Source organism: Mizuhopecten yessoensis, unplaced genomic scaffold (genome assembly GCF_002113885.1).
Source record: "Mizuhopecten yessoensis strain PY_sf001 unplaced genomic scaffold, ASM211388v2 scaffold6361, whole genome shotgun sequence".
Lineage (NCBI taxonomy): Eukaryota > Metazoa > Mollusca > Bivalvia > Pectinida > Pectinidae > Mizuhopecten > Mizuhopecten yessoensis.
In genome coordinates, this window is record NW_018406511.1 from 92675 (window position 1) to 105520 (window position 12846).

At 38.6% G+C, this 12846-nt stretch overlaps 2 protein-coding genes across 2 annotated transcripts in view; one reads left to right on the plus strand and one right to left on the minus strand.

The window, feature by feature from the left end:
• LOC110451999 (hemK methyltransferase family member 2-like) overlaps positions 1-5207 on the plus strand; it is a 10329-nt gene extending 5122 nt beyond the window's left edge. Inside the window, exons 3-6 of the mRNA XM_021500243.1 lie at positions 347-437; positions 712-795; positions 1292-1433; positions 1674-5207. Coding sequence (XP_021355918.1) covers positions 347-437; positions 712-795; positions 1292-1433; positions 1674-1777 — 421 coding nt within the window. The 3' untranslated portion in view covers positions 1778-5207. The remainder of the gene's footprint in view (positions 1-346; positions 438-711; positions 796-1291; positions 1434-1673) is intronic.
• A 2664-nt stretch (positions 5208-7871) lies between these two features.
• Positions 7872-12846, minus strand: part of LOC110452000 (1,2-dihydroxy-3-keto-5-methylthiopentene dioxygenase 2-like) — a 12718-nt gene continuing 7743 nt past the window's right edge. The window contains exons 3-4 of the mRNA XM_021500244.1: positions 11992-12171; positions 7872-9723 (exon numbers count right to left, since the gene is read on the minus strand). Coding sequence (XP_021355919.1) covers positions 9607-9723; positions 11992-12171 — 297 coding nt within the window. The 3' untranslated portion in view covers positions 7872-9606. The remainder of the gene's footprint in view (positions 9724-11991; positions 12172-12846) is intronic.

The following is a 12846-nucleotide window of genomic DNA, read 5'->3' on the forward strand; positions in this document are numbered from 1 at the left end:
CCATGTACTGGTAAGTGAGACCTACCATGTACTGGTAAGTGAGAACCCACCATGTACTGGTAAGTGAGAACCCACCATGTACTGATAAGTTAGAACCACATTATGACAACTGTTAAGTCTTTTTAACCAGCTTTTGCTATGATATTATTCAGAATTAAAGCGGAATAATAGATATACATTTAAACAGTTCACTTGTTTCACTTGTATTGTAAAATCATAGTATTTGAAAAAAAAAAGGCTGTATTATGGTATTTTTTAGGATACATGTCATTTACTGCATTTAAATGAGTACATTTAAATATGTGTGTTGTTTATTGTTATACATGTGTACTTGTGTATTTTTAAGGTGCACAGACATTAATCCATTGGCCGCACTAGCAGCAAAGAGGACTGCTCAACAGAATGGTGTCACAGTTATACCAGTACTCACAGATTTGGTAAGTAAAAGTCTGTGATGAATAAAGTAAAAATCAAACTTGTGCGGTAATTGTGTTTAAAAAAATAAATCAGATTTAAGGTAAATGTTGGTATGCTAATGAAGTTGTTTTTCAGGAAGTCAGACCCTGAGTCAGCAGACTTGCTCTGCCAGTATGAATCTTAAAACAAAACAGAATTATCATGTCATTTTGAATTAACATATTTATGTAAATGAAAAAGAGCCAGTTGCGAAGTGTCAGACTTTTCAGGGTGTTTTATTCTATTTATTTTAAGGTGGAATGTCTAAAGCCTCGACTAAAACACCAGGTGGACGTGTTGTTATTTAATCCTCCCTATGTTGTAACACCACCAGAGGAGGTAAGGAAGGGATTGAAAGGGGAGATAACTAAGGGATAGAAAGGGAAGATAACTAGGAATATCATAGGAAGGGGAGGTAACTAAAAGATTGGAAGGGGAGATATCTAAGGGATATCTTAGGAAGGGGAGATAACTAAGGGATATCATAGAAAGGGGAGATAACTACAGATATCACAGGAAGGGCAGATAACTAAGGATTGGAAGGGGAGATAACTAAGGGATAGGAAGGGGAGACGGAAGATAACTAAGGGATTCGAAGGGGATGTAAGTAAGGGATTAAAAGAGGATGGAAGTAAGGGATTGGCAGGAGATATAACAAAGGGTTTAAAGGGGAGATAACTAAAGGATTATAATTGGATGTAAGTAAAGGATGATTAAACAGTTTCTTAAGAACCTGGAATTCTTGAACGTGGATCTTGAGCAGAAAATATAGGCTATTCAATAGTCTGAACTCACTTTAGGTAAACCATTACCATTTGATCTTAACCTTTTCCAGGTGGGCAGTAGTGGCATCGAAGCATCATGGGCTGGGGGTTATCATGGTCGCGAAGTGATGGACAGACTTTTCCCACAAATTCCTGATATTCTCTCACCTCAGGGAATCTTTTACCTCGTCATTATCAAAGAGAATAAGGCGGGTAAGTTTTGTGAAGCCTTTTTTTATTTACAGTAAAACTTTTACAAAACCTAGCATAATCTTACTGACATCAACTACAGGGAAAAAATACAAAATTTTGGCTGAATATGTTTAAGCCAGGTGTGGTGAAAAAGCTCTGTAAATCTTGTGTCAGCCATGTTTTACTACCGTTAAATATCAAACATGCTTGAGGTTACTTGAATTGCAGATTGATCATTATCAAGTATGGTTCTACTTTCAGATGAGATCGAAGGCATCATGAAAGGTTATGGGTACAAGATGTGGACAGTATTAACACGAAGATCAGGACCTGAACTTCTCTCCATCCTCAAGTTTACCAGATAACACAAACTGATAGACATTCTCCCAACCTTAACTAGTGGGTCTCCCGATGCAGCGAGGAAACATCTTGTCGGCTCCCATGGGGAGATAATCTTGTGCAGTCATGATATGTGTCGCCATTGTCAACAGAATAGTCGGAGCAGGAAGAGATGTGATTTGTGCATATTTACGAATAATTAATGAGGTGTAAGGCTTTTTTCTTTCTTCAAGTTTCAAGCTATACATTATGTCTCAACAGCACGATACTCACATGTTTAAACCTAACCTACAATTTGTCCTGCAAGCTAGGGAAATAAATTCCACAAATTTGCTTGTTTATGAGCTGATGTCCATTTGTAGTTATGAAGTGTTCATAGGTCCTTTCACTCTAATCTGTTTATGTGTAATTGTTATTGTTAGAAATTATTTCTGGTGTTATTTTTGATTTACAGGGTTCATACAGACCTTCATTTCAAACCTTTGAATTTCAAGTAACAAACCTGTATGCACTCTGATTAACAATGCTGGAATAAACGTATGATGATGATAAAGAATAGTCTGTTTATTTGTTATTTATTATGACCTATATAGTTGTGTAACACAGGGTCAGTTACACAACATTTCTAACACAACCCTCTGAAATAATTCCTACTTGTTTTTAACCCACCTGGGTATTATTGGTGGTGATTTGTTGTCTGTTATCAATTAACTTCTGCATTGAACAACATTTCAAAAACTACTGAGGAGAATTTAACCAAAATTTGGTGCAAGCATCCTTACAGCCTTGAGGATCGAAAATTGTAAAAATGAAGTGGATGATGCTGTTTTTGGGCCGAGAGGTCAAATAGGCCCGGTTAAATTAGGACATATCCTCCCACAGTACACGGTTGTTAAGGAAATCATAGTGGTAGCTTGTATGGCCAATGGGGATCTGAAATTACTGTAAAAGGGGAAATTTGTGCCTGTCCAATGTTAGGGTTGTTAATCCTCAGGGAACTGATCATGTTGTTATTTCTCCTGTCCAATGTTTGGGTTGTGAATCCTCAGGGAACTGATCATGTTGTTATTTCTCCTGTCCAATGTTTGGGTTGTGAATCCTCAGGGAACTGATCATGTTGTTATTTCTCCTGTCCAATGTTTGGGTTGTGAATCCTCAGGGAACTGATCATGTTGTTATTTCTCCTGTCCAATGTTTGGGTTGTGAATCCTCAGGGAACTGATCATGTTGTTATTTCTCCTGTCCAATGTTTGGGTTGTGAATCCTCAGGGAACTGATCATGTTGTTATTTCTCCTGTCCAATGTTTGGGTTGTGAATCCTCAGGGAACTGATCATGTTGTTATTTCTCCTGTCCAATGTTTGGGTTGTGAATCCTCAGGGAACTGATCATGTTGTTATTTCTCCTGTCCAATGTTTGGGTTGTGAATCCTCAGGGAACTGATCATGTTGTTATTTCTCCTGTCCAATGTTTGGGTTGTGAATCCTCAGGGAACTGATCATGTTGTTATTTCTCCTGTCCAATGTTTGGGTTGTGAATCCTCAGGGAACTGATCATGTTGTTATTTCTCCTGTCCAATGTTTGGGTTGTGAATCCTCAGGGAACTGATCATGTTGTTATTTCTCCTGTCCAATGTTTGGGTTGTGAATCCTCAGGGAACTGATCATGTTGTTATTTCTCCTGTCCAATGTTTGGGTTGTGAATCCTCAGGGAACTGATCATGTTGTTATTTCTCCTGTCCAATGTTTGGGTTGTGAATCCTCAGGGAACTGATCATGTTGTTATTTCTCCTGTCCAATGTTTGGGTTGTGAATCCTCAGGGAACTGATCATGTTGTTATTTCTCCTGTCCAATGTTTGGGTTGTGAATCCTCAGGGAACTGATCATGTTGTTATTTCTCCTGTCCAATGTTTGGGTTGTGAATCCTCAGGGAACTGATCATGTTGTTATTTCTCCTGTCCAATGTTTGGGTTGTGAATCCTCAGGGAACTGATCATGTTGTTATTTCTCCTGTCCAATGTTTGGGTTGTGAATCCTCAGGGAACTGATCATGTTGTTATTTCTCCTGTCCAATGTTTGGGTTGTGAATCCTCAGGGAACTGATCATGTTGTTATTTCTCCTGTCCAATGTTTGGGTTGTGAATCCTCAGGGAACTGATCATGTTGTTATTTCTCCTGTCCAATGTTTGGGTTGTGAATCCTCAGGGAACTGATCATGTTGTTATTTCTCCTGTCCAATGTTTGGGTTGTGAATCCTCAGGGAACTGATCATGTTGTTATTTCTCCTGTCCAATGTTTGGGTTGTGAATCCTCAGGGAACTGATCATGTTGTTATTTCTCCTGTCCAATGTTTGGGTTGTGAATCCTCAGGGAACTGATCATGTTGTTATTTCTCCTGTCCAATGTTTGGGTTGTGAATCCTCAGGGAACTGATCATGTTGTTATTTCTCCTGTCCAATGTTTGGGTTGTGAATCCTCAGGGAACTGATCATGTTGTTATTTCTCCTGTCCAATGTTTGGGTTGTGAATCCTCAGGGAACTGATCATGTTGTTATTTCTCCTGTCCAATGTTTGGGTTGTGAATCCTCAGGGAACTGATCATGTTGTTATTTCTCCTGTCCAATGTTTGGGTTGTGAATCCTCAGGGAACTGATCATGTTGTTATTTCTCCTGTCCAATGTTTGGGTTGTGAATCCTCAGGGAACTGATCATGTTGTTATTTCTCCTGTCCAATGTTTGGGTTGTGAATCCTCAGGGAACTGATCATGTTGTTATTTCTCCTGTCCAATGTTTGGGTTGTGAATCCTCAGGGAACTGATCATGTTGTTATTTCTCCTGTCCAATGTTTGGGTTGTGAATCCTCAGGGAACTGATCATGTTGTTATTTCTCCTGTCCAATGTTTGGGTTGTGAATCCTCAGGGAACTGATCATGTTGTTATTTCTCCTGTCCAATGTTTGGGTTGTGAATCCTCAGGGAACTGATCATGTTGTTATTTCTCCTGTCCAATGTTTGGGTTGTGAATCCTCAGGGAACTGATCATGTTGTTATTTCTCCTGTCCAATGTTTGGGTTGTGAATCCTCAGGGAACTGATCATGTTGTTATTTCTCCTGTCCAATGTTTGGGTTGTGAATCCTCAGGGAACTGATCATGTTGTTATTTCTCCTGTCCAATGTTTGGGTTGTGAATCCTCAGGGAACTGATCATGTTGTTATTTCTCCTGTCCAATGTTTGGGTTGTGAATCCTCAGGGAACTGATCATGTTGTTATTTCTCCTGTCCAATGTTTGGGTTGTGAATCCTCAGGGAACTGATCATGTTGTTATTTCTCCTGTCCAATGTTAGGGTTGTGAATCCTCAGGGAACTGATCATGTTGTTATTTCTCCTGTCCAATGTTTGGGTTGTGAATCCTCAGGGGACTGATCATGTTGTTATTTCTCGTTGGCAATGGTTCTGAGATCTATAATTCCATATATTTGCATTGATATGTTTATGCTTATTTTCTTAACACAAAAAAGTGACACTCTCTTTATACAGAACTTTGTCACTTTGCCAAAAGATGCTCTAGAACAAATTTGGTTTGAATCTTTCAAATGCTTTTGAAGGAAAAGTTTATTAAAAGATTAACCTATTTCCCCTATTGGACCCTTCTCCTGTACCCCTGGGTCCACATTCTTAGTTTTTAAACAAGAGGCCCAGAGGGCATTAATTAGTATCAAAGGCTGCTCCAGGACAAATTTGTTATAAATCTTCCTATTCATACAGAAAGAGAAACGTTATAAAAAATTACCCCTATTTGACCCTTCCCCTGTGTCCCCAATGTGGGCTACATTCATCCACTGTTTCTAAAACAAGAGGTCCAATGGGCCTGCATCGCTCACCTGGTATACATCTCACACTGATCTTAAATAAAGCTAAAGGCAAAACACCAGTATTTATGATTAAAAGTTATTCAAAAGAACCTGTTAAAAGATTTTAAAACATTTCAGCCCTGTGACCTTGAAAGTCGAAAAAGGTCATTATGTTGAACAAATCTTATAGCCCTTTATCTTAGGATGCAACTTGCAAAACATCACCACCTTATCCTTGTTTATTGAAATTAGGTCATTTAAATGTTTAAACATATTTGAGTAAATGTGATCTCGAAAGTGAGTCAAGGTCATTCAAATTAAAAATTGAGTCAAATATGTTAAAATCTTCTTCTGAATAACCAAGAGGCCCAGGATGATAATATTTGGCCAGTAGCATGCTAGGATGAAGGGCTACTAAGCTTGTTCAAATTCCTTGACCTTCAAAACAACCCGTTGAAAGATTTTAAAACATTTGACCTTGATTTTCGAACAAGGTCATTATGTTGAACAAACTTTAAAGCCTTTCATTTCAACATGCAACTTGCGAAATACCACTATCCTAAACCTTTTGATTAATGACATTAGGTCATTTAATATCTAACCAAATGTGACCTTGAAAGTGGGTCGAGGTCATTCAAATGACTTGATAGTCCTTCATCCAAATATCAAAATTCTAGGCCTCATGGTTATTCAGAAAAAGTTGTTTCAAGATTTTAAACCAATTTGACCCCTGTGACTTTGAAAATAAGTAAAGGTCATTCATTTGAACAAACTTGGTAGACCTTCATCTAAGCATGTAATGGCCATATATCATCATTCTGGGACTTTTGGTTATTCTGAAGAAGCCATTTAAAGATTTCAAACATATTTGACCCACCCATGTAACCTTAAATATAAGTCAGTCATTAATTTTACAAACTTGGTAGCCCGTCATCCAAGCATGCTAATGGAAAAATATCATCATTCTTGGATGCATGGTTTTTTGGAGGATGTCGTTTAAGGTTTTTAAAATATATTTGACCCTTGTGACCTTGAATATAATTCAACATCATTTATTTGAACAAACTCTGTAGCCTTCATCCAAGCATACTACTGGCCTGATATCATCATCCTAGGCCTTTGGTTATTCAGAAAAAGGCGTTTAAAGATTTTAAACATATTTGACCCCTACAGCCTTGAATACAGGTCAACGTCATCCATTTTGACAAACCTGGTGGCCCTTTATCCTAGAAGAAGTTGTTTAAAGGTGTTTTAAGACAATTGTCCCCTGTGACCTTGAAAATGAGTGAAGGTCATTCATTTGAACAAACGTGGTAGCCCTTCATCCTAGCATGCTACTGGCCAAATATCATCACCCTGTGCATTTTGGTTTTACTCAGAAATAGTTGTTTAAAGTTTTTTTTAACATATTTGACCCCTGTGACCTTGAATTAATGTCAAGGTCATTTATTTGAACAAACTTGGTAGCCCTTCATCAAATCATGCTACAGGCCAAATATCATCACCATGGGCATCAATTTGGGTTATAAAGAAGAAGTTGTTTAAAGTAAAATATGTAAAATATTGACGCCGGATGGATGACAGACGGACGACCGACGCCACACCACGGCAGAAGCTCACTTGGCCATTTGTTAATTCCCCCCCCCCATGTCATTTGCCTCCAATCAAATATGGTTGATATCCTTCCCTTCATTTCAGAGAAGTCGCTTAAAGCAATATTGCCAAATTAACACTTTTTGGCCCCCCTCCCTCAGCTCCTTTAATTGGGGTCAGGCTGTTCATTTGTACAATTTTGAATACTCATCTAAAGATGCCTTCATCCAAAGAATGGTTGATATCCTTCCTTAGTTTAAGAAAAGAGGTTGCTTAAAGCAGTATGGCCAAATTACCCCTAATTGGCCCAACCTTTCAGGCCCCTCCATTTGTACAATTTTGAATCCCCACCGCTTCCAGTCAACTTTGGTTAAATTCCAATCGCCAGTTATGAAAAAGAAAACGTTAGAAGAATTTTTTACAGATGGAGGACAGGCGCCACGGTACGAGATCAGCTCACCTTGGTCCTTTTGACCAGGTGAGCTAAAAATTGTGTTCCCTTTTCCCAAAGATTCTCAAGACCAAATTTGTTTTAAATCCCTTCAGAAGAAGAAACATTTTCAAAAGATTTACCTCTATCTAGGACTAGCCGCGTTTTAAAGAAAAAACGTTGTCATTTTTTAAGCATAAGCTTACTTTTCTGACCAGGTGAGCTAAACAAACTAAAACACAGCAAATATATATAATGATGTTTAATTTCACTATTTACAAATTATAATGGTAAATACATTCAATATATTGGGAAATTAGAATGATTGCTAAACCTTCCAAAAGTCTCAAAATAATAGCCATAATAGACTTTTTTTTGTATATATCCCTAGCGATTTCAAAATGTATTGTGCAATTAATCTGAGTTCAAAGTTCATTGCAGTTAACATATTGGTATTCAAATGAGCCACTTTTAAACTTGGAGTGAACACATTTCATACTTCACAACCAGGTGTTTGAATTGAACAATGTTGCTAAACAGGAAATGGACAACGACAACGACGTATTGTAATGTATATATTAGCCTTGCTGAAGTCCCTTTATTCCATTTCTAGGGGTTTAAGCACAACTGTGAATTCACATAATTATCCAAATATGTATAATGTTAAAAGTTTATAGTAGAATAAACTCTGATTATGGTAATGAACCTACAAAATGGAAAAAACAAAAATTATACACACATTACATAGTACACAATAACATATGATGGATACAATGTCTGGCCACTTAGTGTATAGTATACGAAAATACTACAATTATCAACTTGAAGAACGACCGAAATATTACGTCAGCTATATGACGATATGGAGGTCAGACCTGAGGGCTAAAGTACAGAAAACCAGTCTTTTTTGGCCATAAAATGGTCATTTCACAAACAGGAATTACAGAATGTCATGACATCCAGGTGTCAATAAACACAGGTTCAATGTAGAAATGTTATAACCTGTATTATTTATTGAAGATGACTTTTGAAGATTGCTAAAATAGTGAGTTTACACTCTCAATACCTGGTAAATAGTGACAAGTGTGATGGCTGTGGTAGGGACTTGGTAATTACGGTGTATATATGTATAATAAACAACATATCTGAGTAAAATCAATATAAGAATACCAGTATTAACCTTCAGTAAACACAAACTGACCTTTTGAGCAGCATCTGAAGCCAAACCTATGTCCATACCACTGGCACAACAAACAGTTGGAATCTATCCTGAACTTTTATCTGTTGATAAGGGTATCTTAAACCTTGTAAACTTACAGTGTAGAATAAATCATAAATCACTTTCTGATAATATCTGTAAAGGTAGTACATGTATCGCCATTATAATATCTGTAGAAATATATAACAACCTTCAAACCAACATATGGTTTTACCAATGCTATCCTGAGAAATTCATGATGTTTGAAAAATTGAAAACAGAACTGTTTTTAAAGCCGATCAAAATCATAATCCTGAAGTGCATCAAATTCATCTATAAAAAATTAAAATGGCACAATAGAAAAAAAAATCCATCATCAACACAATTGTGTCCCTTTGTAAGCTCTCCAACTTTTCATCAATGTACTGTTCATCACATGCATTGTAACTGGTGACTTTGCTTTTCAATCCAACCTTGCAAACCTTTTTTTGTGTAAATTTCTTCAACGAGTCACTATGAGATAATACATTGAATCAATTATTGACTTACACCCTTGAAGAAGGCCAGGAGGCCACACTATTGGGAGTGAGAGTGATATTTGTTCTCATCTTCTTTCCCTTTTGAAATCATCTGTTTATTAAATTTCTTCTGCATAAAGTTTATTATGGGTAAAGCATGAATTACATTAAGTAAGCTTTGTAGCATCCTAAAGTAGCTAGATTTTTCTGTATAGTTGCTAATCCTATCGAGCACCGGGTTCATTCTGTGGGACAGCTCCCAGACTCTAGGCATTGATGTATTTAGCAACATACTCTTTCCTAACGTCCAAGTTTTCCTGTGGGCGGTTGAGTGGAGTCCATACAGGATCGCCGACGAAAAGGCGCACAGCCACAACGTGATCCTGTAAAGGTCAAAGGTCAAAATAAATACATGCACCAAATGTAGAATTACAAGATCAACATTCAAAGAAAAATATACATAAAATATCTACCTTTAATATAGCATGGTAGTATTATGTTGTCTTTATAGCGTCCTGGATTCACATTTAGATATGTGACAGGAGAACGAGAAATGCAACGGTCAGACCAGGACTCGAACCCGGGACCCTCAGAACTCTATAGTCGGACGCTCTACAAATTGAGCTTTCTATACTATTTCACCTGGAGTAACTAGATTTGGTGTACAAGGACATCTTGGGATGGCGAAGTGCAGAGTGCAAGAAGAAGGACACTATTACCACAATGTGACCTATGCTTTGACCTTTGACCTTAACTTTTGAAAAAGTTTGTCCTGGGCATATCTTCTATACTATTTCACTCTTTGGATGGCGAAGTGCAAGAAGTATGTATCAGGATACTTTCCTAACAGTAGATACATCCTGATATAAGTGTACGGTTAAATATAGAAATCATTACTGGTGGGGGACTAGGGATTGCCTTGCAATACTTTACCTTGTTGAATCAAGCTTTAAAGCAATCAAGCTAAATATTATTATGCCTTATTGATATTTGTTGGAAGGTTTGAACTTTTTTTTAATTTAGGAGACTTTTCAAAGTTGGCCAAGATCATTTAAATGAATCTTGTGTTCTACCGGCAAGCAACATACCAAATACATCTATTACTAATTAATGCCTTAGAATTCTCAAAAAAATAACAAAAAAAACACAAAATTGATGACTTGTAAACTCAGCTAACTAAATACAAAATATCATGAGTTTAGGCCTTTTCCCAGTTTGTTATTCATAAGAATTAGTTTTAATAGCTTTAAATGTCTCATGTGACTTAAAAAATGGGTCAAAGTAATAAATTCAGTTTCGAAACCTGGTGTTTTATTCCAACAAGCTTGTAGGAAAATTATTGGTATTCTAAGGCTTATGGATCTTTAAGCCCTCTAAGGAATTTTAAAACATTTGACCCCTGTACCCTTGAAAGAAGGTCAAGCAAATTAAATTTCAACAAAGTACATTGTTGTTCCCTGCAGCACACTACAACCCAAATATTATGACACTAGCCATCTTAAGTTGTTTAAAGGATTCAGAAACATTTCACAACTTTGACCTAAAAAGGAAATATGTTTCAAGGTTTTAAAGATATTTGATGAATGGATAATGGACGACACCACTGAGCATAAAAAAGCTGGTTTATATTTTGGTATTAGACTGGACAAGGCTTTACTTGTTAATCAAGGACTATAAGTCTTTATGTACATTTCTATTAAGTCAGTGTAGTACTTTAGGGCAAATAGCACCGGCATAATCCTCAATGCCCACTATCACTCCAACCCCCACCGTCACTCCCACCCTCAACCCCCACCATCACTCCCACCTTCAACCCCCACCATCACTCCCACCCTCAACCCCCACCCCCACCATCACTCCAACCCTCTACCCCCACCATCACTCCCCCCCTCAACCCCCACCCTCACTCCCCCCCCCCACCCCCCCCCCCCCCCTCCCTCCCCCCCCCAACGCCCCCCATCACTCCAACCCCCACCGTCACTCCCGCCCTCAACCCCCCCCCTCACTCCCACCCTCAACCCCCACCATCACTCCCACCCTCAACCCCCACCCTCAACATCACTCCCACCCTCAACCCCAACCATCTCCCCACCATCACTCCAACCCTCAACCCCCACCATCACTCCCACCCTCAACCCCCACCATCACTCCCACCCTCAACCATCACCATCACTCCCACCCTCAACCCCCACCATCACCATCACTCCAACCCTCAACCCCCATCATCACTCACACGCTCAACCCCCACCATCACCATCACTCCAATGCTCAACCCCCACCATCACCATCACTCCCAACCTCAACCTCCACCATCACTCCCACCCTCAACCCCCATCATCACTCACACCCTCAACCTCCACCATCACTCCCACCCTCAACCCCCATCATCACCCTCACCCCCCACATTCACCATACCACAACTCCCAACCATCACCCCAAACTCAACCCCCACCACCACCCCACCATCACTACATCATAAAGGATGGACTTGCAAACACTTCACCAATTTATGTAAATATTCTGGTTCGTAAGTGCTAATTTTATGAAACAATATTAACAGTGCGCCAAAATTGGTTGCCAAGTATTATCACTTTGAATATTCCTGAAATAAATTTTAATCAAAGTAACTGGTTTAATTCTCTGTCACTGACATTTCGGTCCAAGGTGAAGCGATGGTAGATTCCAGCTGGCATAACAATGAGGTCTCCGCCCTCCAAGAATATACGTATCCACTTGTCTTGCTTGTCTCGAACATCGAAATATCCGCTCCCTTCAAGGATAAAGCGGACTTCCTCGTCATCGTGGAGGTGTTCCTCATAAAATGCCTTGATCTAGGAGGTATATAAAACTGTCTATTAGACAAAGAACTGAGAGTAAGTCATACCTATTGCGGACAACCCTACCTGTAATCTATACACCAGTGTTAACTGTTAAGTCATACCGAGTACAACCCTACCTGTAATCTATACACCGGTCATAACTGTTATAATACACCTACTGAGGAAAATCCTACCTGTAATCTATACACCAGTGATAACTGTTAAGTCATACCTACTGAGGACAACCCTACCTGTAATATATACACCAGTGTTAACTGTTAAGTGATACCTACTGAGGACAACCCTACCTGTAATATATACACCAGTGTTAACTGTTAAGTGATACCTACTGAGGACAACCCTACCTGTAATCTATACACCAATGTTAACTGTTATATCACACCTACTGAGGACAACCCTACCTGTAATCTATACACCAGTCATAACTGTTATAATACACCTACTGAGGAAAGTCCTACCTGTAATCTATACACCAGTGTTAACTGTTAAGTCATACCTACTGAGGACAACCCTACCTGTAATCTATCCGCCAGTTTTAACTGTTATATCACACCTACTGAGGACAACCCTACCTGTAATCTATACACCAGTGTTAACTGTTATAATACACCTACTGAGGAAAATCCTACCTGTAATCTATACACCAGTGTTAACTGTTATATCACA